We start from the raw sequence: 24,386 nt of genomic DNA on the forward strand, positions 1-24,386 counted from the left end.
CAACCAGATGGTCAGGTAGGGCTTCGACCAATGAGGCTCAATTCGCGTGTCATTCAAATGTCAAATGTCGTCCTTGAATGAACCTACTTGACTCCTTACTGTAACCATAGGGCAATTGATTAGTCAGATACTCGTTGGATGGAGTGGTTCACCGACCGACACAACCCGAACGTGTAGTGAGGAAGAGAGGGAGGGCCGAAGCCAGAGAATCGCTGCGATTGGGTTCCAAGTTCGTTAACGATCCTCATCAGGATCAGGGATCCAGCAATTTTCAATTCCCTTCTCTAGGGATCTCATTCTATCAGATGACTTGACTGTGTACCATCTGAAACCGTCCGATTCTGAAGGGAGTCGACGGCCTGCCCTCCTCGGATCCTGAAGATGGCTCAATGCGATGATAATACATGCATACATGCTTGCCTAGGTTCTCCTTGATGCAGATTATTAAGTTGTGTCTTATGTAGAGGTACAATCCTCTAATATACTCAACGTTGAAGCCCCAGACACATGGAGCGAAAGTGACAGTCCAGGACCCTAAAAGTTCGCATTGGCTTAAAGCGGCTGGAAAACACAGCCGTCAAAATAGCTACCATGGGTATGACGAACTTTCTTTGCTGGATGGTTATGACAGGAATGTGGGGAGGTATGTTCTAGCCACCACTTAGAGAATGACACTCACGCTTTCTCCCTCGATGTGGCAGAACACACTTCAGTGACATTCATCTCAAAAGCTGTTTGACCAATGCATGTTCATGATCTGGACCCTTGTGGGTGGCAGGTACCTGTCATACGGAGTTCCCGGCCATCCTATTAATTTTTTATTTTTATTCTTTTTCTTTTTCTTTTTCTTTTTTCACAGAGAACCAGCAGTTCGTTAGAAAAAGCATATCTCGCAGCATACCCGATTGTAGCATTCTATGAATCATCAAGATCAGCTTTTGGCTGGATCTTTAAGTTAGATATGGAATGATGACTCTCTAACTTGTACCCAGGAAAGCTATGTTGACAGCTTAGACTGGATAGTTCCTTCTCTAGCTCAGGCTTAAAAGCCCTGTAGCTTCTCTGCGTCGAAACACTAGTTCTACTAGCTAAGCCAGCTATAAGCCTCCTATGAATGTTTGTCTTGAATAATAATTTCCCCGCGTTTTCACCTCAAGCAGAATGACGTGGGATTTCAGCTATCTTGCAAAGAGCGGCCTATTCGCCCACGCTCCTAAATCGAAGCCTAGAGAATCCGAGAAATGTGTCTTCGAGGCCGAATCAGCACCTATTTCAGTGCATGACGCCCACCATGACGGCCATTTTCACGATCACCACGGAGTCCCGATGATCTTTTGTCATTCCTGGCCTCCGATAAATAAGAACGAGGCCACGGCGAACCTTGCAGAGTCATGGGGGAGTAATCTCTCATCTATAGAGAAACAGCAACTTCTCAAAACATACGAAGAATCATTCGACGATTATCGGACAGTCAAGCGGGAATTGGTGCACTCTTTTTCCAAAGAGAGGATATCGATTGTGAAGCCTTCTTGAATGCGACTTGATCCTACAATATTGCTGTGCATGGCGCAGGCGTCATCAGTGAGCTCGGCGGAGTACAGACTCCAATACACATAGAATTGAGTCTGGCTGCGTTAGGTTATGGCTCTCTTTCCAATAAAGCCCTATTTTCAGAAGGGCCGGGATAAGTCTCTACTCTCTACTCTCTACCTCAGATCGTCTTTCATGAATGTATGGTTGTACCTAGCTTGTATATACTTGCTCCAGCAGTCAGTTCAAGAAAATCTACATCGGCATTTCTTTCAAGCTCAGAAACCAATGGGCTGTGTCATCATTACCTCTGCCAATGCCTTGTAGATTTCCTTGACACGGGGGACGCCTCTTGGGGTATAGTAGCATATCTTCAGAGTGACATGACATGTCTTCTGGTGAGGTCATGTCACTCTGTTTGGATCTACACGTCATTCTACCCCCTTACTCAGCAACGTCCAGCTGGGGCTCTTCCACACTGAATCTACTCAAGGCCAAAACCCTAACAAAGAGCAAAATTAGCTTGCCACATATACAAAGCCTTTCCCCGCCTAAGGTAGCTCGACCGCTTCAAAATGCCACTGCATAGTGCGCGGTGAACTTCAAAGACTGACTGGTGTATGTAAGTGCAGGAAGCTTTTCTGCTTTCCCTGTAGCTTTTCTGCTGCTACGATGCAAAGCATTAGGCCTACAATGCACGGCCTATTTATAGTATATGTAACTGGAATGATGAACACCTATGCAATGTAATGCCACACAGCGGACCAGTTCATCATCATTTTGATTGCAGTACTTGTTCTGGTGACCATAACAATCCCCAGATCGACAGGATACCCGAGCTTAGGCGTCTTATCCTCTGCCGAATACGAATAAGTTTCCACGTAGTTTCTTCAACAAGGTAGACACAGACTTGGAAGGCATCTGGACGTAAAGTAATCGACACCGCACAAGCAATTCATTCGATAGCCAATGGGATATGACCGTCAAGTCCCATTGATCTAGGGCTAGGAAGGGCCTAATGGTCCTCGCCTCCGAGTCTCTGGTCAGCAATCAAAAGCCGTAATTGACTTTTTGCCATGCTCATGAATTGGATGTCCCGACGTCATGCCAAGCTCAGTCTTTCAGTTTGCCTGCCAGTTGATATCACGAGTCTATTCAGCATCGCTATCTCGGCGCAATGTCGAGCAACGAGTGCATCTTGCACACTTGCCCTGGAAACATCGCACAGTAATAATAGTCGCCAAGTTGAATAGTCCTCTAGATTTCGAAGAGGCCAGATGTGGCCAGAGGAATCCATTAAGGGAGAAGCCATCCTCTTCATCCTTCCCTAGGTCATACTGAACTACTCCACCGGACGAACTGTCGGGCATACTCACAACAATATTGCCGAGGCAGATGTCGTGTGTTGGGCTCAGCACACCACCTCTATGCCCACCAGAAGCCACTATTTAAATAATAGGAATGTACATTACATATTATTAGTAAAAATTACTGTGGCTCCTTTCCCTTTTATACCTGGAAGACAGGCAATCACGACATTGTGACCGCTGAGTTTGCCCAGGACGTATAGGTTTGAATCGCCCTGCTTGGTGGGCAAACGGGGACGTTCATTGTCGAGCATGTAGTGGACTGCGCTCATCTCAAAGCTAATGGCGTACACCACAGCGACAGTGTAATCATTGTAGGTCCATTGATTCGCACAGTACTCGTTATTAGACGGGACAGGGGATCCTCGTATCCACGGCGCTTCTTTCGACTTCCATCGTTCTGCTGCTTCAGCCTTACGAGATTTGCCGGCGCGTAAATCACGTGCTTGCCTTGTAGATCTATAAAAGGAGAGGAGATCATATTTCACAGACATTAGGTGTGCATTTTGAGCTTAAAGCTTTGGAAGTGTCTAGCTGATATAATTATCCAGCATGCCGCCATAAAGTGGGAGGCTAGACTGAACCCTAAATTAAGCTACTAGTCTACTGCTATCTTTATCTCATATCTATAGCAAGGAATACTCGGACTAGGAATATCAGATAATTGAACTTTCAGATTTGTTTTCTATATCTCAACACATACTCATGAAATTAGAGTATATTAGCTTGATGCCTTCTGTACTGATTTAACTTGGGAGATTCTTTAATAATTGTTGAGTTTAGGGTCTGTAGACTCTGTACCCAACCTTGTCATGGCCCTCATGGGATTAGATATTCTAGTCTTCTATAAGTTAACTACCTATTTTCTCTTAATCATCAACTAGTGCGGCTATTCCTTTTCCCCCGCAGGGCGGCGGAGTGGATTGGATATGGATATAAGACTTAAGGATCAAATTAGCCGTAGTTTATTCATCCTCCCATACCTACCCTACTACTGACATTTCCCAGCCACTACCAAGCTGCTGGACAGGTTGTACGAGTAAGGAGCTGCGCGGTGCATCCCTGCCCTAACTGTCAGCAAAAATCATAGGGCTTCTGCAGAATTGCTGCATTGGGAACTGACTCCGTAATGGGCAAGCTAAAACATAGATGAAACAATCGGTGTTTTTGATAGGTTTAGGCGGTTACTTACTCGGAAGTACGCTGCCGAGGACTCTCTTAGCTAGATACTGCTCTTCGGAAGGTCACGTACTAAGAGTGGTTTAGATATTCGCTATACAGGCAAACGCTTTAAAGAGCAACCTAATTATGCTTTACTACCGGTATTCCCCGTCAGTGTAGACCTGCCGCTCGCTCTCAAAATGTGTACTGAGGGATTTGAATCGTGCTAACGGTCCAGGTCTTGCCACCATCGGAAGTGGACATCTCGCCGGTGACGCCCTGGCCCTTGTAGTTCGTGTTTTTGTAGTTGGGATCTGCGCGGTCCAGGATAATCTTGGTGTCGATCCAGGCTAAAGGTACAGTGCATGTTAACCAGTGGCTTTGAACAGTGAGCTGGCGTGTAAACTTACAGTGAGCACCGACGGTGCCGCAGTCGGTTGCGGCGCACTCTACAGCACTACCCCAGCCCTGGGCATGTCCATCGCTGGTGGAGAGTGTGGAAACGACTTGTCCATTCACGGAAAGAGTCTGCGTGTAGTTGCCAGAAGCATCATCGAACTTGTCTGGAGGATGTTTAGTTCTGCGTGTCCAGAGTCTAGGCGGAGAGATGTCGCTGTTGCTTACAGTGCATTGTTACGTGGTCGCCAGGGTTGGCGGGCGCGCTCTCGCCCTGCACAGGGTACTGCGAGTTCTCTAGATAGACTGCGTCAGTGCCATTGATGGTTCAGGTAGTAGACGTGTCATGATAGATCAACGAACCTCCAGTCTTCAGGAGCGTGTAGGTATAGACACTCCATCCATTGGATTGCCACTTGTCGGTAATGGACTGGATCAAGTCTCCGTTGGAGGTGCCCATGCCGACCCAAAGGGAAAGGCTTCCCCTGTTGTTTTCGACAAGGGTGGGCAGCACGAGAGTGGAGGTTGCTTCGCGGATGAAGGAGTTGGAAGCAACAGGACCAGTGCTAAAGGCAGGACCCATAGCCGCATTCACAGCGGTAAAGGCTCCTGCTGTGAGAGCAGCAGAGAGGAGCTGGCTAATGGAAGGCATGGTGGTAGTGATTTGGAAGTATATGACTGTACGTTCAGTGTGGACTGTGTGATCCTGTTCTTGTCTTTGCTCGGAAGAGCAGCAAAGCCATTTTATAGCTCTTCTTTGGTGAGTTTGTTGATCTCTAGTTCAGTCCCTGAATCGTAGTCCTCTGATCCCCTCTCGCCGGACTGTGTCATAGTACGGATACGACATGTCTATATGCGGTGGGATTCTCCGCCATTTATGATTCAGGTTGTGAGACATCTATCAAGTCGAAACAACCTGAGACAGGGGGGTTGGGAACAAAAAAACACCAATAGGTGGACTAATGACGCTATTCAACTGCCATATTCTCCATAAATGAGACACAAATCCGGACTTTAAGAAACGTCATTTGAGTGTCCGCGGGCCCCTTTCCAAATCAGTTCTGGGCTGTATACTCATTGAACCAGAGGAGGAAAGCTTGAAGACATAAATGTTTCAAATTTCTCCACCAAGGATCTCCTCTGCGGTTAGACCGGATGTATGAGCACATACTGCATACTAAACATACGGCTGGTTAAGAGAGAACAGGCATCTCTAACCAACGAGTGGAGGGAACTGGAATTTACTTCCATTAAAACTCCCAGAGATTTTCCGGGGTTGTTACTGAAATCGCCACGGCGCCTGCCAAGGTGCATGGCTTGGACCCCTACTTGGATCCAACTCATCATGTAACTCAGTTAGGACATGCGGGGCTGCATTGCCGGAGGATTCTGAATCAAGAGTCCTTCGGCCATTATCCGGCAGCTACACTGCACGGTCAGACTGCCGGAAATACTTATGGATCATGAACGTTCAGAAAGCCGAAGCTTCTCCTCCTGCAACAATTGAACAAGCTTAATGGTGGCTTATTATTATGTTTCAGTAGTGCGAAACTGCGAGACCTCGAACTCTTCAGGGTTTAAAGACCAAACACCTTGGCGGAGAACCCTTCCAATGCAGCCTATAGTCGCCTGGCTTATAGCTCGTGGTCCTTTTTTGCTCCATTTCTGAAGGTTTCGGCATTATTGCGGCGGTTTGATATAGACTGAGTGCGGAGTAATGTACGAGTGGGCATTGGAGCATGCTAACAAGCTGACAGGTGGGCACCACCAAGGCGGGAGGGATTCAGGATTCCACGCTTGTTTTGACGGAACTCGGAACTTTCGGAAGATGCACGACTCATCCTTGTTCAGGCCGGTCCCATCATACCACCCTCTTCTTAGGCTGTCCTTGATTTGATATGCAAGTTTTTCTTGCATAAGACCAGTCTTGAGTAGATCTTCAGTAAATCGATGATTAGGGTTGCGATATAGTAGATCCCTGAAACTCTCCCACATTGGTTTTGAACAAGACAGTGATGGTCCGCTCCGGGACGAGGAATGGTGAATATATCTAGCGCTCTTCTCACATGAGCATAGCCAGGACGTGATGGGTTCCCTTGGTTCAGATGCTTATAAATCTGGAGCTCTTCCTGGTTGGCTTCATTGCGTGTATATACCTTGAGTGTCACATATCGATGGCTTCTCGTCATATTAGCTGGTCTTGGTCGCGAGCAAACGGAACCAGCACTGCCTTGCTCGAGATCACGAGCGAGCCATACTGCGGATATAACCCCAAATCCCAGCTTACCAATGATCTGGTATTTTGAACCCAAGACGTCGCCGATATTCACGGGATAGTATTGTCCTTTCTTGAACTCTTCGAAACGTACCTTGTTCTTTGTTTATCTTCCAAATACGGTTAGCGAAGAGTGGTTATATATTATCGATTGTCTCCTCACGAATATGCACTACGTCATCCGCTTAGAGGCACAGTAAGACGAACACATCATGCCATCTTACAGCTTACCAATTATGCTGCATTCTTGCACCATAGAAGAGAGGACTCTTCAGCCTTTCCGAAATCCCACGTCTTGACTCAACTCAAAAAATCAAAATGAAGGTGGCAGTCTTCAGCGCCAAATCCTACGACAAGCTCTTCCTCGACGGCGCCCTCGAGAAAGACTACGCATCCTTCTGCGAAATCGTCTATCACTCCTTCGCTCTATCCTCCGAGACGGTCTCACTAGCCAAAGATAGCGATGCAGTCTGCGCCTTCGTAAACGACACTCTGGACGCGACAGTCCTCAAGTCCCTCCACGCATACGGCATTCGTGCCATCCTTCTGCGCTGCGCCGGCTTCAACAATGTCAACCTACAAGTCGCAGAGGAGCTGGGCCTCTTCGTCGCCAACGTCCCGTCCTACTCCCCCGAAGCCGTGGCCGAATTCGCCGTGGCGCTGATCCAGACTCTGAACCGCAAGACCCACCGCGCGTACAACCGCGTGCGGGAGGGGAACTTCAATCTCGAGGGGTTCCTGGGGCATACGCTGCACGGGAAGACGGTGGGGATCGTGGGTGTTGGGCGCATTGGGCTGGCGCTTGCGAAGATCTTCCATGGGTTTGGGTGCAAGCTGCTGGCGTATGATCCGTTCGGAGGGGATGAGTTTAAAAAGTACGGCGAGTTTACCGAGTTATCTGAATTGTTGTCACGGAGCGATGTGGTCAGCCTCCACTGTCCTCTTACGGAGAGCACGCGACATATTATCAATGATGAGACCCTGGCGCAGATGAAGAAGGGCGCGTTGCTGGTTAATACATCCCGTGGAGGGCTGATCAACACCAAGGCTGCGATCGGGGCGCTCAAAGCGGGCCATCTCGGTGGTCTGGCGTTGGATGTGTACGAGGGGGAGGGCTCGCTGTTCTACAATGATCATTCGGCTGAAATTATCCATGACGACACGCTGATGCGACTGATGACGTTTCCCAATGTGCTTGTTTGCGGGCATCAGGCGTTTTTCACGGAGGAGGCCCTGAGTGAAATTGCGGGAGTCACGCTGGGCAATCTGCAGGATTTTGTATTGAAGCGGACATGCAAGAACTCGTTGGTGCGTGAAGGCCATCTACTGGTTACGAGGGATACGGAGCCTGTTCGTTTATGAGTTGGGAAGGAGTCGCATCAAGCACTTGGGTATTCGCTTCTCGCATCTATGGCAAGAACCTATTCATAATCAAGCATTATGGCTTCGGTTTCTCATTACGTACATTTCATTTACGCAAACTGACCAGGCCGCGGATATGTGCCAGACCCCTTGGAATGATACGGCTCCCGTGAATGATCAACGGGACGACCGAGATCATCCACATAAAGCACACAAACCCGAAAGCAGCAATAAGTCGGAGTCTCTCAACCAGCGCCATGATGGTTCTGTCTTTGGCTTTTTCGTAAGCAGCACACCATCTACCCTGGCCTTCCAGTTGACCTCGTTTTGCCTGCTCTCTGTCGTCAACCGCATCTGCCATCTGCCAGGCGACCCTGCGGTTAATCTTCTCCCATGTCGTATCTTCTGCATATGCGCGGGCGGCCACAGCCAGGGACGACAGAAGCTGAGAGTCGCGCGATACCTGTCGCACCAGAGCAACAAATGTCTCAATGTCGTTTGGAGGGACCAAGTATCCAGTCTCTTGATGGCGTACAATATCGGACGGACCACCCTGGTCCCGTGCGATAACAGGCAGCCCGCTGGCCATTGCCTCGAGCACCACCAACCCGAAAGTCTCAGTAATCGAGCAGTGCAGGAAAATGTCTCCCGAGGCATATGCACGAGCCAGTGGTCCTCCAGTCATGAAGCCTGTGAAAACTACATGATCTTTGACATGACCAAAGAGACGGTGGATTTTCGTTTCGACCTCCGGATTGCGGTTTCCTCCGACAATCAAAAGCTTGAACGGTAGCTTCTCTTTCGCGAGTTTGGCTGCTGCCACGGCCAGGAATTCGAATCCTTTCTCTGGGGCTAGTCGGCACACGCAGACAAGGATGATTTCTCCATTAGGCGCAATCTCCTTCCGATAGGCCTCGTCGCGACGAGAGGGATTGAACAAGGTCGTATCGACGCCTCGGCCCAATTTGACGGCTCGTCTGAAGGGCGCGCCGGCCTTCTTCAGATAGTCTAAGATGCATGATGATGGATAGAAGATGGTATGCACAGCGGGATTGCTAAAAAGGAAGCCTTGCACCACTGCCAGCAACCAAACAGACCACCGACTCAAGGGAGTTGGGAGGATGATCTCACTGTATGCTGACAGGTCGGTTTGGAAGTTCAGCAGCACAACGGGTGGGTTTCGGAGCTGCCGCAGGTACAGTAGTAACTGGAAACCCAAGGACGCCGGACTCGCCACATAGACAACATCCGGCTGGACGGGCTCCTTGTAGACATCTTTCAGGCGGAACGGGTACACCAGCGTCAGATCTGGGTTGTACGGGAGAGGATAACCTGGCAGTCGCAAATTTGCCACTGGTTGCTCGGCCTGTTGGGCACCTGCGAATTGAGGTGCCGCCACGATCAGGTCGACCTCATTGCGACGAAGATAGTCGATCAGACTGCCTGTTGTCCGGCTGACTCCGTTGACGGGACCAAGCGACTCGGTGGTCAACAGCACCTTCTTCCCTTTTAGAGACTGAGGAAATCTCTCTCTATCCATTTATATGTTAATGAAGTATTGCGCACCAAAGGTCGAATAATATTCTGTAGAGCAATAACCCAGTCAGTAACCCAGAACCCAGATCTACCTGGCAGTACCTGCCCGCATAAAAGCATGATGCGAGCCTGAAGTAGCCGAAAGCAGTATTTCCATCCAAAGTCAAATGGTGCAATCATCGGCGATCACAGCAGATAAGAAAGTGCTTGTGCCGGATTGCAACGTTGAAGCCAGAGCGCAATGCTTCGTGTAGGAGGCCGCGGTGGCTGCACGTGGGTCAACTCTTTGTCGCCCTCCGCTGCGAGACTCTCTCCTCTCCCAACCAGTGGCAGTCCGCGAATCCCCCGCGTGCACCCAGCAGTCAAGCTCTTTGGGGATCCATGCGATCGACTCTACTGTCCATTACACACTCATGAACCTTCGGTTATTATTGCTTTGCACGATCATCTGAGGCGCTAGGAGGATGGCGGCAACAATGACAAGGCACGCGGGGACCAAACAGAAATGTTTGGCCCCTCGATGGAGTTGGGGGGAGGGTTCGATAAGGGTGAAGCCGGGAGGTAAAAGTCTATAAACGCTCTGCGCCCGTTTCTGCAGTGAATTTATGGACTTTTACGATGGTCGAACTGGGAGTCATGATTGAAATGGTTGCAGAAACTCAAGCAGTCGCAATGGATCTCCCGTTGTCTCCTGCAGGGACTTCAGATGCGAGCTCATATGATGGCTCGACGCGCCCTACAACCCCTTCTTCAAGTCCGCTGTTTTGTGCTTCTAGGATGGAGGATCTGGCTTTGTCGCATTTCATGCACTCTCCTGGCTCTGCTTCACTACAAAGCTTTCCGGCCTGGGGACAGGTGAAGAACATCTGCGTGGTGGGCGCTGGATACGTCGGTATGCTTGTGCTATTGTGTCTCAATGGTGCAAAGTCTCATTATTGCAGGTGGGCCAACCGCAGCTGTTATGGCGCTGTACAACCCGTCGATATCAGTCGAAGTCTTGGACCGAGACCCTGTTCGCATTCGGAAGTGGAAGTCACCACACCTTCCGGTACATGAACCGGGCTTGATCGACGTCGTCCGAGTGACGAGAGATGGAGCGGAGATTGTCAATCATGAGACTACGTCCCAGATCAACGCAACGCGCTTAAAGCGGCGCGCAAACCTTTTCTTCACAAGTGACTCGGTGACTAGTATCTCACGAGCAGATATGATCATGCTTGCCGTCAACACACCCACCAAGACGTTTGGTCTGGGCGCTGGTCGAGCAACAAATATGTCAGCTATCGATGAGGCTGTGCGGCAGATAGCCATTGCAAAACCAGGCACAATCATCGTCGAGAAGAGCACAGTTCCTTGTGGCACTGCGCGGCGGATTCGAAACATGGTACGTGCTATTGACCCATCTGCCTGCTCCTCGTTGATCCAATCTGACGATGTATAGTTGGCCACCCTGAGACCCGGTGTGCCGTTCGAGGTGCTGTCGAACCCCGAATTTCTGTCCGAGGGCTCGGCTATTGAGAACCTCATCTCACCCGATCGTGTTCTCATCGGATCATCTGGAACACCATCCGGACACCACGCAGCGCGCACTCTTGCACAGATTTACTCATCTTGGGTGCCCTCGTCGCGCATCCTAGAGGTCAACGCATGGTCGTCGGAACTCGCAAAGCTTGTAGCCAACGCTATGCTCGCCCAAAGAATCAGCAGCATCAACTCTATCAGTGCTATCTGCGAAAAGACAGGAGCTGAGGTCGATCAAGTAGCTCAAGCTATCGGTCTGGATGCCCGAATTGGAGCACAATTTCTCAAAGCAGGACTCGGGTTTGGCGGCTCCTGTTTCCGCAAGGACATCGCCAGCCTGACATATCTCGCTGAGTCATTGGGCTTGGAAGATGTGGCTCACTACTGGAGCCAAGTTAATGTGATGAATGAAATGCAACGCAACCGGTTCGCCAGGAAGGTCATCGAGAGATTCGATGGTAACCTGACCGGACGAAAGATCGCCATGCTTGGGTTCGCCTTCAAGAAGAACACCGGCGACACGCGAGAGTCCTTGGCAGCTGACGTGATCCGGTTGCTGCTGGAAGAAAAGCCCATGGAGATTGCGATCTTTGATCCCTTCTGCCTTGAAAAGGACATCATGCGGGAGGTTGAATGTGTCTGCGGTACCTTGGACGGCAGGGTAGTCAAAGTCTTTCCCGATCCGTACCAAGCTTGTTCTCAAGCCGACGCAGTCCTCATCATTTCAGACTGTGATCAATTTCGGAACAGGCCGACCAAATCGAAGCCAAACTCTTTTGCACCGAAGACAGAGGTTAAGGCTGTTAACACTCCTCCCAAAGCCATAATATCCAAAGATCTAGAGGAGGAAATCTGGTCATGCAACGGCCTGTCATACCGCTTGTCCCCTCAAGAAACGTGCGAGGATGCCTGTGCAGCATGCCGTTCAACAGCCAGCTATCCCACTGCAACCGAGCCTGTAGAATGGGCACGCATAGCATACAACATGAAGGCACCGAAATTGGTCATTGATGGACGCGGAATCCTGGATGTTCATGAGATGGAGAAACTCGGTGTCTATGTGGACGCCGTTGGAAGACGACCGGCTGTCATCTCATCAGGCATTGACCCTTTGAACTGTGACATCTAGCACTGAATTTTTCAGGAAGGCTTGTTGCAAATTGATACCCCTCATTATCTTGCTTTCTTTCGTGTTTCGTCCTTCTTTTGCATGTGGCAGCTTCGACACTTATCGAGAACATACCGTCTAGACTGGTGTAATTATACTTTGGTGCTTCAGTGTCTGCTACAGAGGCCAGTAGCAACGATGACTTGGCGAATTTTTGTACTTATCCATTATTATTGTTGACATTTTGTTCTTACAGCGACAAATGCCTATATCCAATAAGTCGAGCTTTGACAAACATAAAGTCATGATATTCAGCAAGATATTCAGCTTGAAATCCCCGGACCCAGGAATCTCAATCACGCATACGCAGAGAACGACCCCTCTATCTCTTCTACCTTCGCAACAGCCCTCTTGTATCCATCCATGTCCTGCAATTTGTCCGTGTACTCCGCCAACCTCGGATACCGAGCCTGGAGATCGGGCATTTTAACCAAGGACGCAATAAGAGGGAAGCTCATCATGATATCCGCAGCAGTCAGCTCCTTGCCACAGAGGTAAGGCCCGCCTCCCGGCGCAGTCTTCAGCTGATCCTCAAGGAACTCAAAGTGGGAGGTCAAGTTCGGCGTGACGAACGCCTGCTCAACCTTTGACGCGACCATGCCCGTCAACGGCTTGATGAAGAACGGGACGGGGCGTTCCTGATGCCTGGGCCGTGTCAGCATCACTTCCACTTCCATCAAACCAGAAACACCGCAGAGAAGAAACTCACTATTCATCACCAACTGCATCACCAAAAACGGCATGAAGCTGCCTTCCGTGTAATGCATGTAGTACCTATACCGCATCCACTCATCGGTCTCGCCGCCTACCTGGTCCTCCTTGCCTGCGGCATAGCGCTGCGGGATGAGTTTGAGCCTGTCGCCCCCGAAATGATCGCACAGATACTCCATGATCAGCCCGGACTCGGCGAGAACCAGCGGCTTGTGGGCGCCGGGGGTCTCGATGCTGATGACCGGGGATTTGCCTAGCGGATGGATGTCTTTGAGCTCCTTTGGGGCTAGCATGTCGGCACCGCGCTTGAAGGTCTTGAGCTCGTAGGTGAGGTGCAGTTCCTCGAGGAGCCAGAGGATGCGCTGGGCGCGGGAATGTTCCAGCCTGTGTGCCAGTGTTAGTTTTCTGTGTTGATGGTGGTAACCGGGGGAATGTACCAGTATAGGGTGATTTTGGCACCTTTGTTTGCGTCTGCCATTTTGCTCTTGAGTGACTCTCTGATAGGTGTATATATGAACTTAGGAAGTAGATTGAATGATGCTGGTCTACGGAAGCTGGTCGTGTCAACAGAATATGGACGAGAGCACCGAAAGGCTAAGTGGGCAACAGAAGATACAAGTCTTTATCTTTGATCTGCACTTTCTCTCAGGATCTACGGCACTACTTCTAGACCTGTTTCTGAACAATCGCAGGTTGGAGCTCAACCTCGGATGAATCCCTCGGCCAAGCATCTACCCCCGTGAAAATCTTAAGGCTGGCGTCATCGATGCATATGTGGGTCAATTCAGATCATATCACCTGTACATATAGCAGTTTTCAGTCATATAGCTAGTATGAGCCTTAAATCGGTGAATCAGTAGCTGTCTGCTCCCACAACGATGATATTGTACCACCAATTTCCAAGTAGCATTCTAGGCGGTACTGGCGGTACTGCGGTTGTAGACGGGGGCGAGTAGATGCCCGCGATCTCAGGCCTCAGTTCTGCAGCCAGCTGACTCAGCACGCCAAGATCAGGTGACCGCCCACTTGAACTTCATGGATACCATCACCATCACCATCAGACGAGTATCTCGGCCTCGCCTGAAATTGCTGACGTCGCAACCATGGCCGGCCCTAGCAAGTGTAAGTAGCTGTTCCCGAAAGTGACCATCTACCTCAATACTGATCAATTGCTCCACAGCCCTGGTCCTTGACCCGGCCCTCCAGAAATACTACGGTACATCTCTCCGTCCTACTCCTACCCTCCAGCCCATCAACAGATAGCGCGAATCGCCGTTTGATTTTGTGACAAGATGCGCGAGAACCTATATGCCAACGACTAATGCTGTGCAGAACTCACCGCAAACCGATACAAGTACTTCCGCTGGACCCCGCGCCATGCCTGGTTGTCGTTCATCTACATGATTGCGATCCCTGGTACATTGGGCTACATTGCCTACAAGACAGATGTATGTCCTTGCGAATATTCAGGTTTTGGAGAAGCGAAGAACACGCCGATTGACTGACCTGTAACAGGGCAAATATGAATTCCGCGGGAAGAGGAAAGGCGATACCATTCTCGAATATTAGGTTGTCCGTTGATTTATGTTGAGTGAGGTGACCTCTACAGGATTGTTTCTGTGACGCAGAGAGTATGGAAAGGGCGGGTACGAAATCGAGTTGTGCGCCGACCCGCTGGCCTTGTACCTATTACTAGAATATACCGCATCATTTCGCTTTCTTGTTCAATTGCTTCCTCTTGAATGAGCCAAAACCCCGGTCCCTTTCTCGGGGACTGATCGATTACATTCGAAATTTCTAAATGCAGACGTAGGGCATGCGTCTCCTGAACTGCGGGCTGGACGCAATACGTCCTGTCAATTGCTCGGTATCAAGAACATGCACTCCCGGAACTGTAGACTTGAGCTGATTTTCCTACCGTAAACTCCATGTAAGCTATAAAAGAAACAACTAGAGCACGTCTAATACGGCGCCCACCCCCTTCTCCCAGGTCCCCACCATAACTGCGCCCTCCTCCATCCGGTAGCCTCTCACCACGCCTCCAATCCCCAGACGGCATCCCCCGATCCCCTCTCCCACGACCAGGCCGTCCAAACCCCGGATCACGGAACGCCCTCATGCCCCTCCAACGGGCCCGCTCGCCGGCCCTCGCCCTGTAATCAGCGGCGGAGCAACAGAGCCGTCCTCAAGCGGCGGCAGGATCGCGCAATCCACGTAGTCCCCAATCACGAAACGAAAGTCCTGCAGCGCCTTGTCCGCATCGTTACCCTGCAGCCGCAGCGCACGGGCCCCGACGCAGCACTGGCCCCATTCTCGTCGTCATTCTCGCCCCGGTACGGACTATCCTTCGGTCCAACGACCACACTCCCCATGTCCTTGCTCAGGTATCGCCCTCGCGCGTCGCCGCCCATTGTCGCGGCGCCCTTGGTGTCCGGGTAGATCAGCCGGAAGCATATGCGTGTCCCGACGGCGGGATCGGGCAGGAGGGATGGTAATGCCGAGGTGAGGAGCTGGGTTAATTCTCGTAGGGTGCAGGACTGCCAGGTGTAGATTTCCAGGTGCGGGGGAGTCGCGCTGGGGGAGGGGAGCGAGCTCGAATCGCATTAGGACCGCTGGTCGGCCCATTGTAGGAAGATGGCGATGAGGGAATGGCAAAGTCGGATAGTGGGTGGAAGGAGTCCACGCGGTAGAAGAGCTTCAGGTGGAAAGGTGTGGTCTTTTGACGGTCGATCTGCGGTTTGGGCGCATCGCGAGCAGCCATGATGGTGAATTGTCACGCGATAGTGGAAGGTAAGATATGACTTTCTGAATTGCAGTAAACGAGTAGTCTGATTTTTAAATCATGGGGCTGCAAGCTGGCGACGTTGGTGGTTGAGGTGTTGCTTGTCACGAGAGCGAGAGCTATCTGGCGGAGGAAAGAAGCTCGCCCGCCGAATCTGGCCGCTTGCACCACCGCTGCTTCAAGATCATTTTTTACACCTCCCACAACTCTCATTATACGCACATCTTTTGATTGCTTGTGATATCCTAATTAGCGAGTGGCAGAGCCCGTTCAAACTTAGCCATGGATTTCGCATCTTTGATGGCCAAGGAAATCTCCAAGGCCAAGAGTTCCGCTACGCCCAGCTCAACATCATCAGGATCAGAGAAAAAGGAGCCCACCCAAACCCCAGACAAGAAATACGTCCGACGAGCCGAACTCGAAGCTGCCAGAATTGCCGCCTACAATGCAGAACAGGAGCGCCTACAACGCGAACGCGAGGAGCGCCAGGCTCAGAAACGCAAACTCGAAGAGGAAGAAGCAGAGCGGCAACGCGAACGCGAAGAGAAGAGACGGCGATTAGCCGAGGAATCCCGGAAGAAGCGAGAAGAGGAAGAGGCAGCGAAAGAACGAGAGCGCAGGAAGAGACTGGGTCTACCTGAACTGCCACCTGCCGGCGAGAAGGATGAGTCGACTCTGGGAGAGGAAGAGGCTGATATACCGGACGAGGAGCTGAACCAGAAACTTCGCGACCTCAAGGAGCCTATCTGTCTATTTGGAGAGAATCATGTTGCCCGTCTGCGACGGTACCGCCGTCTTGTCCGTCGGTCGATGACACCTCAGCCTAAGGTGACGGACGGGCCTATCCCTACTACCTTGGAACCTGTATCGGAGGTGGACATGAAGATTCCAACCACTCTTCCTAAGGATACAGATGGTCGCAAGTTCTTGTTCCGGCAGTTGGCCTCGTATTTCAACATGGTGCTGCTGGAGTGGGAGCGTGCTCTCGCACGACGGGATGTATCGGTCAAGCAGAGTCTGACCGGTCGTCAGGCCTACAATGCGATGGTTCAGTCGAGGGAAAATTTGAAGCCGCTCTTCAGGAAGTTCGAGAAGAATGACATCGACGACAACCTATTAGAGCCCATTATGGAGATCGTGCACAAGGCTCAATTGCGGAGATATGTTGATGCTAACGACGCATATTTACGCGTCAGTATCGGAAAAGCGTAAGTGAAGCTCTACCTCTACATTTAGGTCTATTCTAACAATTCGGTACAGAGCTTGGCCTATTGGTGTGACTATGGTTGGTATCCACGAGCGATCAGCCCGAGAAAAGCTGCACCAGAGTGATCAACAGGCACACATCCTCAGTGACGAAATTACCCGAAAGTTCTTACAGAGTATCAAGCGCTGCTTGAGCTTTGCGCAGACACGCTGGCCTCCGGATGATCTACTGCAGATTATGGGTTAGTGATGGATGTAGTTGCGGGTGAAGACTTGCCAACCTAGTGATGATAATGATAATATATACCCTGTAACCTAGCCTGTTCCTGAATTACTGCCATGTGCTCTGCAATATGGTGATACAATATGCTGATACAATATGTTCAATGATATATTTGAGGATATAGACGACTATTACGCAACGAGCTCTAATAGAGCTCTGGAATATCTAATGCTTATATATATATATATGTGCGCGATAACTCTATGACCTCCAAAACCTCACCATCCAGCTCCACAGGCCATCCAGACTCGAGGGGGGCCGAGTTGTGGCCTCGGAATCAACCTTCTCCAGTTGCTGGTAATAATCGCCGTTATGGTAGATTTCATGGCCCTCCACGCCGTTCATCACACGCAAAGATGAGCTTTGTGGTCTGGAAGAGGTTGGCGTTTTGCACTCGGATTTATCATCCCCGGTATGGGCTCTTATAAGTCGACCAGCCGTCTGCACGCAACTACCGTAGGCAAACCGGATCAGGGAGTCGCCGGTGAGACTGCCAATGATAAAGACATCATCAGCGACTTCGAGATCCTCCAAGGCCTTTGCTCTCAATGTCTTGCCCGATATGATGGGACTTGGTTCTGCTCCACCTGGACAGCCGAGAACCTCGGAAAGAAGGGGCTTATCCAGGTAGCCAAGGCTTCCACGACGACCAGTTGCATATACCAGGCCACGGACGGTTCGTTCCATTGTGCTTCCGTCGGGTAGTCGAAAGGTTACCACTGCAAATTCCGATTGCATATCCACTGCAATCACTTCTGCGTTTGGAAGGCCCTCGTAAACTGTATCCCAGGCCCGACTTTCGAGGAATGGAGAGGATGTCGTCCGCTTTGGTTTGCCGGGGCGTTTGGCTGTAGCTGGCTCTGCGGCAAGAGCAGCTCGCTTCATCAGTCGATACACACCTGCATATTCCGGATATGCACGCTGGTGACAGCTGCGGAGTGGAGAGGGATGTCCTTCAGGGTCCCATTTAAATATATGAAGGACCTTCTGGTCCGCCGGAGCAGATATTATGATATCCGCGGCTGAGAAGCCGGATCCTATAACAAGGAGCGGTATCCCCGGAGTCGGCTGGAGAAATCGTAGGGGTTGTAGCATCGGAAGGGGCTGCAGCACTTCCGAGAATATCCCACTCGCCAAGACCAGATGCTTGCAATGAATATTGTGGGAGGAAATGAAGAAACCATTTGCAGTCCTTGTGATACCGCTTAGAGTCTCGTTATTTTGAAAAGAGTCAGCAATTCCAACTGCCTCGGGATAGTCGCTGAAATAGTCCATAATCTCCCTCCTGGTGGGCCGCGTGAAAGCGGGAAGATCGTTGCCATTGACCTTGCGGTAGTGCTCAGCGAAGGAATATCCTGGCAAGGACAGCATTGACGCATAGCTCAACGTTTGAATATCCCAGCTAGCGAATACCAGGTTGTCATTCCATTGACCACCGGCCTTCGGCGCATTGCCGAATACCAAGTGTGGGACGGCCTTTTCCGGCACGTATCGCCAGTCAACTCTGGTCTCACCCTCTCCCACATCCACATCGATGCTTGGCCGGACGAGGGTGTCCAGCAGAACATTCACTGGGAGAGCCTGCGTCGAGTACGACAATCGAGAGGCATGGAAATGTTCGGTCAAAGCCGCTACATCCGCATCCAGTAAGTCCGGGTTGTCCTTAAGCTTCGCATGGAGTAGAGGGTCGGGATGCGAACGATTTATAGAATAATACGGGAGATGACCATGGAGAATAAATGACAAGATCATAGCCGATGGCCCGTTCCCTATCAATCGCAGTGTCAAAGTCAATCAAGAGGCCACAGTGATTGGCGAGAAACGATTTCATTCCCCTGAAGAATGGCGACATACCGATGATTATGGTGTCAGTTTCCATTGCAGGCATCTTGTGTGCCCCGGGCCGCGGCTTCAGCGTGGGGCATTCTGCATCAGACATGCGATGGTAGACAGCTTGATAACGGTCACGGTTATTGTGGCCCCGATGAACCAGCGAATCTGTTTACTACCTTCAGATGAAGGTTGATCAACTGGAAGGCCATGGAGAGGTAAACAAGGTCAAAATCTGATTAGTAGTGATTACATGGGGGAGTTTATGGAGGCTCGGATTGGGGGTTCGCCCATAAACGGGGTTCGCTGACAAAACAAAAAATGCGTCTAGTGAGTAGTTGGAACGGTTTTGAGCCAGTGGACGGTACGGAGTAATCAAAGATCACCGAGTGGCGTCCGGCTACGAATGAAATCAGATTGCCTTGTTTAAGCCTGCCTGATCGAGCCATCTGCCTTGTTCAGGGCCAGGCAGGCTTTCGAGGGCAACTCCTCCGTAGTCCGAACCGGACCGTTTGGATGTGCACAATGCACGATGTACCGGAGATATAGGCTAAACAGTAGAGTGACATATGCAGCTCCTCGGCGCTGACCGAAACAGCGTGAAGTCATCATGAGATTCGCTGGCCGAATTCGGGATCCGCTTGCGGGGTTTTGTTTCTAGATGCGGTATGTAGGGCTTAGGGTGGCTTAGGCAATTGGCCCTATACCCTAGTTACCTGATTGGGACACAGCTGACGCATGATCCGTTACTAGGCGTCCTGGATCCTGGGGATCGTCGCCCGGGAGTTGGAGGGACGAACGATGGAAGATTCGAAGACATTCAGGAAGTCGGGGTCGAAAGTCTCTGCGCTGCCATGATTGTCTCACCAAGGGCTTGGCTACCTTTTTCTTGATTGGAAATTAGAGGCTTGCGTTCCCCAGAGCTGGACCGGCCTCCATAGGGCGTCCGACCGCAACTATGTATCATCTGGCCAAGTCTCTATACCTCTACGCTACCAGCAAAGAGGGTAAGGATCATACACCTCGGTCTCATTGCATGTGTGTCGCTGACAGACGGGCTCAGAATACTCCGTCCTGCTCCTGGGATTAGACAACGCGGGGAAAACTACGCTCCTATCGCAAATCAAGGCCCTCTATCTACCCCGTCCCGATGGCGCCGCTGCTCCCAACCCAGGCAAAACCGTGCCTACCGTCGGCCAGAATGTCGCCACGATCCCACTACCGGACATGTACCTGAAGATCTGGGATGTGGGTGGTCAAATCTCGATGCGAAATCTATGGCAGAGCTACTACTCTAGTTGTCACGCCATCATCTTCGTCGTTGATAGTACGGACGTAGGACAAGATCCAGACATCACCCGTCTACCGTCGAATCGGAAACCAGGTTCGCTGTCGGGCCCATCCGCGCCCGGAGGAGACACTGTTACCGAAGAAATGGCAGGGATCAATGCGCCGGGAAGCGAGTTTGGACGTCTGGACGAGTGTCGCCAGGTACTGGAATCGGTGTTGCAACACTCCGATGTGGCTGGAGTCCCTATTCTAGTGCTAGCAAACAAGCAAGATCGGGAAGACTGCGTTGAAGTTGTCCGCATCAAAGAAGGGCTTGTGCGCAAGGTCTTTGAGGGTGAATCCGGGGGCGGAGTCCGCGATAGCCGCGTGTTGCCTGTCAGTGCCTTGATGGGTACAGGGGTTCGGGAAGCAGTCGAATGGATCCAAAGTCGAGTCAAGTGGAATAAGGAGGGACGACCTCCCATTATGAAATGAGGCTCGTGATAGCATGCTGGTGTGATTGCAGGGCGCTGCTGGATGCCACTTGGATGCCAGCTTGGTCAGGACCAGCTCCTCTCGGCAGCGGAATGTTGATACCCTTCTTTTTGGGTGATTGATTTTGTTTTGATTTGGCGCTGGAGGACTTTGTTTATACAAGATACCTAGATAGTTCTGTGCATACATTGATTGCATCAACCTTCCGATTCCACGGGCTATCGATAGTAGATAACAGAAAATGAAGCTATCGCGAACTTCACGGATTGGCTTGCCCGGTTTTCCCAAGTCACCACGCTACCAAGAACTCAAAACCTCAATAGCGGAGAATCTATGATGTATAATCGTATATCAAAGGTACAATCAACCGGTTATATGCGCAGTTGCGAGAGTGTTCGAAGCTGGTACTTCTCCACATCATGATCCAATTTTTGACGTCACAACTCTGACGGATGCAATCTGAAGTCAGGTAGAGAGGTACTCCAGATGCTTTTGGTTCGCCAAATGATTACCTCTCTACCCAGCGAGGAAGTTGACAGTGGAAGAGGAGCGTATGATATGACTATGAAGTCACTCCATCAGCTTGACGTCATGTTCTGGTTGTATCCTTTGGGCCCTGCACCTGAGTGAATTGATATGATGTTTCTCTACAAAGAGCCTTTATAAAGACTTTGCCAGCAGTTGTTTGATTATTGTCAACATATTCATCTATTAGTCTCTAAACAGAACCAAAGCACACGACCTTTCTACAAACTAGTCTTCATCAACTTCAACATGAGCCACACCGCCAACCCCGACTCCTTCGACAATGGTAAGAACCAGGACTTCATCCATCCCAGTGTCCAGCGTTCTACTCCCATGAGAAAGGATGGCGTAAGTGCCCCCTTGACTTCCAAACGAGCTATACTAACCCACGAACAGCACCAATTAGGCACAAAAGTTAGCCCTGCAGACTTCAAGCCAGAGTTCCGTGCTGAGACTCATCCTCCCGGCACTGCTCCCGCCAGCAACTCATACACCCCGAACACCACCGGAGAGTCTGGCGGCCAGGCCTTGAACCCCTTGGTCGAGCGCAGCCATGGAAAGGAGGCCGTCAAGACCACTGCCGAGTCGACCTTGAGGGGAGCCACCTCCAAGGACGTCCACAAGGGTCTGGGCCACCCCGGCTCTGGCCAGACCAAGACCGAAATGAAGCACGACGGCCAACACCACCGGAAGCACGAGGGTGCTGGCCTCGAGGGCGTTGGCAGCTACCGTCAGGACAAGTTTGAGCGCACACTGGCTGACCAGCGCGGTATTGAGCGCGAAGAGGCCAGGCCCAACGAGCACGGCGACAAGGGCGTTTCGGCTGCCGAAGATATCCCTCCCCAGTCGGCAGAGACGGCGGCTCACGAATGGAAGTATGAGCCTGGTACGAAGAGGGATAACGCTGCCAGGCACTAGGCGAGTTAAAAAGCGGGATGAGATATTTTTCAATGTTCTATTTTCATTTTTTGTATAAATCATCCAATTAGCGCGGGTATCACGGTCGGCATTTGCTATGCACATAAATGAGACGGTCCTCAAATGGAACAAAAAAAAGTTGAATATCAGAATGAGAATGATCCAGTCACGAGTAGACATTCGCTCACTCATGGAGCAACACGCTCCTGGCTAGTTCGAGCTCTGTTGTTGAGATGGTGACTCTTCTCGCCATTTGGTCCGAGCTTTTTGGGCCAACTGCGGGCTATGTCGATGTTCGATCGCGGAAACCACATCTCGAGAAACACATAAAGTAGGAAATCTATTACTGCACAAAGGCAAAACAGTTTGCCTGCCCAAACACCACAGCCGTAGTATCGTTTTAGCCGGTCGATCAAAGCAAAACTCCGCACCCTGTCAGCGTTGGCTTCCCAGCCTTGACCGGGATAATATCCATAAAATTCCTCCGGGCTGACATCGCCAGTTATGCCTTTGTAGACACGCTCTGTTCGTTGGGCCACATCCGTCCAGGAATACATCATCTTGACCTGATCGTGGAATCGATCTGTTCGCACTTTGTTCGAACGCAAAGCGGCAATCGCCTTTTCAGTCGCCAGGACTAGATCATCCTCTTCAGGCTTCGCAAAAGTTGTCATGTGCTGGGGTAACACTTCTGGGATGCCACCAACACGAGTGCAGACTACATAAAGACCACAGCTAGCAGCTTCGACGATGACTGTACCAAATGCCTCCGTCAGACTCGGATGTAGATAGATGTGGCCTCGGACCATCACATCCCGGACTTCTTCATGACGAATCGACCCAAGCAATTCAACTTTGTCCTGTAGCACGTTTCTTTCTAGCATCTGCTCCAAGTCGATGGCCTGAGGTCCCGAGCCCGCGACGATAAACCGTACATTCGGATGGGATGCCAAAATCCTTGGTATAACCGCAATCAGGAGATCCGTCCCTTTGTTGTAGAAGAGACGCGAGATGACAACAATTGTGATAGTATCGTTCGGCCCGATCGGTGCAGGCGGTGGCCGCGGCTCGATTTCTCCTGACGTTCGATCGCCTTTTCGAGTGTCGTGAGAAAGAGGGCGGAAGTTTTCTGCGACCACGGCATTGGGAATGACCGAGACCATCAATGGGTCTAATGATGCTCGAAGCACTGTATTCTCCTTGCTGTCCCCAGGTAAGATTTAGAACATAAACCTAGGCTTCAATGGACGTACCATGTATGACTGACGCAAATGACATGGTCAACGTCACTCAATGTAAATTTGAGCATCTTGTTCGCCAAAATCGAACCGGCATCCGCAAACCCAAATAGAGAGTGGTCGGTAAAGACCGTGCGTAGACCCATCGTTCGGGCATGTAGAATGGCCTCATGGCATAAGCTGCTCATACTACCGTGGCCATGAACGATTTGTATTTGTTCACGGATCACGATATTCCGGAAAAGGGGGAAGAAGGAGAATACTGTCGGCATGGTCGACTCGCGATAAATGACGAAGAACGGGATGTGGTACACTTTGAGACCATTGGTAAGATATCGAACTCCGGTCCTCCCTTTGTATGCATGAGTGATGATGATAACTTTATGACCGCGGTCGATCAGTTTCTGGAATAACAATGAGCAGGTATATCATGCGAAAGGAGCGAGTGTACATACAGTTGACAGTTGGTATATGTGACTTTCAACTCCCCCTGATAGAATAAGTCAATTCTGCAGAGGTACAATGCGCGACGAGGAGACAAACCCGGTTGAGGGAAGAAGAAGTCACAAACCATACTGCGCAAATCATTGTCAGCTTCATCTCTTCGCGATGAGTATGGGGTAAACTAACGCAATGTTGTAGGGCATAATGGCTGCTCCGCCCTTCTAGCTGGTATCTAGACAACTCTGATAAGTATCGGCTGTCACTCTACCCATGGCGAGCAGATTCGCCCTTCGGTAAATTCGGTACACATTCGGATATACCAGCATACAACGAACAATATGCGACCAGACGAATGTGATCTCGAAATGA

General features: G+C 50.6%; 14 protein-coding genes and 1 pseudogene across 15 annotated transcripts; 6 read left to right on the forward strand and 9 right to left on the reverse strand.

Annotated features, from left to right (window-relative positions):
- Positions 1-2,681: 2,681 nt before the first annotated feature.
- Positions 2,682-2,954, reverse strand: P174DRAFT_370158 (uncharacterized protein; the record flags this gene model as incomplete). Its single annotated transcript, XM_024822318.1, has 1 exon — positions 2,682-2,954. A coding segment is annotated over one exon (273 nt), but the record flags the coding sequence as incomplete, so codon positions are not given.
- Positions 2,955-2,959: 5 nt separating this feature from the next.
- On the reverse strand, positions 2,960-3,294 carry P174DRAFT_483996 (annotated as a pseudogene; the record flags this gene model as incomplete). Its single annotated transcript has 1 exon — positions 2,960-3,294. A coding segment is annotated over one exon (296 nt), but the record flags the coding sequence as incomplete, so codon positions are not given.
- A 959-nt stretch (positions 3,295-4,253) lies between these two features.
- On the reverse strand, positions 4,254-5,106 carry P174DRAFT_511908 (uncharacterized protein; the record flags this gene model as incomplete). Its single annotated transcript, XM_024831834.1, has 4 exons — positions 4,254-4,408; positions 4,469-4,621; positions 4,683-4,751; positions 4,818-5,106. The coding sequence occupies 4 exons, from the start codon at positions 5,104-5,106 to the stop codon at positions 4,254-4,256; spliced, it is 666 nt and encodes a 221-aa protein (XP_024682211.1).
- Positions 5,107-6,134: 1,028 nt separating this feature from the next.
- Positions 6,135-6,449, reverse strand: P174DRAFT_430615 (uncharacterized protein; the record flags this gene model as incomplete). The annotated part of the gene is made up of 1 exon (XM_024825643.1): positions 6,135-6,449. One exon carries the CDS (start codon positions 6,447-6,449, stop codon positions 6,135-6,137), a length of 315 nt encoding a protein of 104 aa, XP_024682212.1.
- A 598-nt stretch (positions 6,450-7,047) lies between these two features.
- Positions 7,048-8,091, forward strand: P174DRAFT_371257 (2-hydroxyacid dehydrogenase; the record flags this gene model as incomplete). Its single annotated transcript, XM_024822369.1, has 1 exon — positions 7,048-8,091. One exon carries the CDS (start codon positions 7,048-7,050, stop codon positions 8,089-8,091), a length of 1,044 nt encoding a protein of 347 aa, XP_024682213.1.
- A 106-nt stretch (positions 8,092-8,197) lies between these two features.
- On the reverse strand, positions 8,198-9,631 carry P174DRAFT_370716 (glycosyltransferase family 4 protein; the record flags this gene model as incomplete). The annotated part of the gene is made up of 1 exon (XM_024822347.1): positions 8,198-9,631. One exon carries the CDS (start codon positions 9,629-9,631, stop codon positions 8,198-8,200), a length of 1,434 nt encoding a protein of 477 aa, XP_024682214.1.
- A 328-nt stretch (positions 9,632-9,959) lies between these two features.
- ugd1 (UDP-glucose dehydrogenase) lies at positions 9,960-12,277 on the forward strand (the record flags this gene model as incomplete). The annotated part of the gene is made up of 3 exons (XM_024823405.1): positions 9,960-10,519; positions 10,569-11,011; positions 11,069-12,277. The coding sequence occupies exons 1-3, from the start codon at positions 10,246-10,248 to the stop codon at positions 12,275-12,277; spliced, it is 1,926 nt and encodes a 641-aa protein (XP_024682215.1). The 5' UTR covers positions 9,960-10,245.
- Positions 12,278-12,471: 194 nt separating this feature from the next.
- P174DRAFT_440884 (glutathione S-transferase) lies at positions 12,472-13,847 on the reverse strand. Its single transcript, XM_024827162.1, has 3 exons — positions 13,465-13,847; positions 13,022-13,411; positions 12,472-12,961 (listed from the first exon to the last, which is right to left on the reverse strand). Exons 1-3 carry the CDS (start codon positions 13,503-13,505, stop codon positions 12,613-12,615), a joined length of 780 nt encoding a protein of 259 aa, XP_024682216.1. The 5' UTR covers positions 13,506-13,847; the 3' UTR covers positions 12,472-12,612.
- A 47-nt stretch (positions 13,848-13,894) lies between these two features.
- Positions 13,895-14,695, forward strand: P174DRAFT_440885 (uncharacterized protein). Its single transcript, XM_024827163.1, has 4 exons — positions 13,895-14,149; positions 14,208-14,243; positions 14,360-14,475; positions 14,543-14,695. The coding sequence occupies exons 1-4, from the start codon at positions 14,131-14,133 to the stop codon at positions 14,594-14,596; spliced, it is 225 nt and encodes a 74-aa protein (XP_024682217.1). The 5' UTR covers positions 13,895-14,130; the 3' UTR covers positions 14,597-14,695.
- Positions 14,696-15,054: 359 nt separating this feature from the next.
- On the reverse strand, positions 15,055-15,788 carry P174DRAFT_450601 (SAP18 family protein; the record flags this gene model as incomplete). Its single annotated transcript, XM_024828953.1, has 3 exons — positions 15,055-15,268; positions 15,313-15,548; positions 15,638-15,788. 3 exons carry the CDS (start codon positions 15,786-15,788, stop codon positions 15,143-15,145), a joined length of 513 nt encoding a protein of 170 aa, XP_024682218.1. The 3' UTR covers positions 15,055-15,142.
- Positions 15,789-15,992: 204 nt separating this feature from the next.
- P174DRAFT_405701 (mRNA splicing protein PRP18) lies at positions 15,993-17,400 on the forward strand. Its single transcript, XM_024824080.1, has 2 exons — positions 15,993-17,017; positions 17,070-17,400. Exons 1-2 carry the CDS (start codon positions 16,092-16,094, stop codon positions 17,260-17,262), a joined length of 1,119 nt encoding a protein of 372 aa, XP_024682219.1. The 5' UTR covers positions 15,993-16,091; the 3' UTR covers positions 17,263-17,400.
- On the reverse strand, positions 17,384-19,434 carry P174DRAFT_511916 (uncharacterized protein). The gene is made up of 2 exons (XM_024831835.1): positions 19,153-19,434; positions 17,384-19,067 (listed from the first exon to the last, which is right to left on the reverse strand). The coding sequence occupies exons 1-2, from the start codon at positions 19,235-19,237 to the stop codon at positions 17,500-17,502; spliced, it is 1,653 nt and encodes a 550-aa protein (XP_024682220.1). The 5' UTR covers positions 19,238-19,434; the 3' UTR covers positions 17,384-17,499.
- Positions 19,435-19,723: 289 nt separating this feature from the next.
- On the forward strand, positions 19,724-21,100 carry P174DRAFT_388405 (ADP-ribosylation factor family protein). Its single transcript, XM_024823406.1, has 3 exons — positions 19,724-19,794; positions 19,882-20,135; positions 20,192-21,100. Exons 2-3 carry the CDS (start codon positions 20,087-20,089, stop codon positions 20,890-20,892), a joined length of 750 nt encoding a protein of 249 aa, XP_024682221.1. The 5' UTR covers positions 19,724-19,794; positions 19,882-20,086; the 3' UTR covers positions 20,893-21,100.
- A 459-nt stretch (positions 21,101-21,559) lies between these two features.
- P174DRAFT_511918 (uncharacterized protein) lies at positions 21,560-22,465 on the forward strand. The gene is made up of 2 exons (XM_024831836.1): positions 21,560-21,765; positions 21,814-22,465. Exons 1-2 carry the CDS (start codon positions 21,667-21,669, stop codon positions 22,333-22,335), a joined length of 621 nt encoding a protein of 206 aa, XP_024682222.1. The 5' UTR covers positions 21,560-21,666; the 3' UTR covers positions 22,336-22,465.
- Positions 22,074-24,362, reverse strand: P174DRAFT_405712 (phosphatidylinositol N-acetylglucosaminyltransferase subunit A/GPI3). Its single transcript, XM_024824081.1, has 5 exons — positions 24,204-24,362; positions 24,117-24,148; positions 24,029-24,063; positions 23,589-23,977; positions 22,074-23,538 (listed from the first exon to the last, which is right to left on the reverse strand). The coding sequence occupies exons 1-5, from the start codon at positions 24,218-24,220 to the stop codon at positions 22,524-22,526; spliced, it is 1,488 nt and encodes a 495-aa protein (XP_024682223.1). The 5' UTR covers positions 24,221-24,362; the 3' UTR covers positions 22,074-22,523.
- Between the last annotated feature and the right edge of the window lie 24 nt (positions 24,363-24,386).

Source organism: Aspergillus novofumigatus, assembly GCF_002847465.1.
Source record: "Aspergillus novofumigatus IBT 16806 chromosome Unknown P174scaffold_4, whole genome shotgun sequence".
Taxonomy (NCBI): Eukaryota; Fungi; Ascomycota; class Eurotiomycetes; order Eurotiales; family Aspergillaceae; genus Aspergillus; species Aspergillus novofumigatus.

Bases quoted from the DNA above. Each gene is read 5' to 3' on its own strand.
- P174DRAFT_440884 (XM_024827162.1), bottom strand. From the start codon at position 13,505: ATGGCAGACGCAAACAAAGGTGCCAAAATCACCCTATACTG. The intron at 13,412-13,464 runs GTACATTCCCCC...ACTGGCACACAG, and splicing joins GCCAAAATCACCCTATACTG to GCTGGAACATTCCCGCGCCC. The intron at 12,962-13,021 runs GTTTCTTCTCTG...GACACGGCCCAG, and splicing joins CAGTTGGTGATGAATAGTGA to GCATCAGGAACGCCCCGTCC.
- P174DRAFT_440885 (XM_024827163.1), top strand. The intron at 14,244-14,359 runs GTACATCTCTCC...AATGCTGTGCAG, and splicing joins GGCCCTCCAGAAATACTACG to AACTCACCGCAAACCGATAC. The intron at 14,476-14,542 runs GTATGTCCTTGC...GACCTGTAACAG, and splicing joins ACATTGCCTACAAGACAGAT to GGCAAATATGAATTCCGCGG.
- P174DRAFT_405701 (XM_024824080.1), top strand. From the start codon at position 16,092: ATGGATTTCGCATCTTTGATGGCCAAGGAAATCTCCAAGGCCAAGAGT. The intron at 17,018-17,069 runs GTAAGTGAAGCT...AATTCGGTACAG, and splicing joins CGCGTCAGTATCGGAAAAGC to AGCTTGGCCTATTGGTGTGA.
- P174DRAFT_511916 (XM_024831835.1), bottom strand. From the start codon at position 19,237: ATGTCTGATGCAGAATGCCCCACGCTGAAGCCGCGGCCCGGGGCACAC. The intron at 19,068-19,152 runs GTATGTCGCCAT...TGCGATTGATAG, and splicing joins AACTGACACCATAATCATCG to GGAACGGGCCATCGGCTATG.
- P174DRAFT_388405 (XM_024823406.1), top strand. From the start codon at position 20,087: ATGTATCATCTGGCCAAGTCTCTATACCTCTACGCTACCAGCAAAGAG. The intron at 20,136-20,191 runs GTAAGGATCATA...AGACGGGCTCAG, and splicing joins CTACGCTACCAGCAAAGAGG to AATACTCCGTCCTGCTCCTG.
- P174DRAFT_511918 (XM_024831836.1), top strand. From the start codon at position 21,667: ATGAGCCACACCGCCAACCCCGACTCCTTCGACAATGGTAAGAACCAG. The intron at 21,766-21,813 runs GTAAGTGCCCCC...ACCCACGAACAG, and splicing joins CTCCCATGAGAAAGGATGGC to CACCAATTAGGCACAAAAGT.
- P174DRAFT_405712 (XM_024824081.1), bottom strand. The intron at 24,064-24,116 runs GTTTGTCTCCTC...TTATTCTATCAG, and splicing joins CTTCTTCTTCCCTCAACCGG to GGGGAGTTGAAAGTCACATA. The intron at 23,539-23,588 runs GTACGTCCATTG...ACCTGGGGACAG, and splicing joins ATTTGCGTCAGTCATACATG to CAAGGAGAATACAGTGCTTC.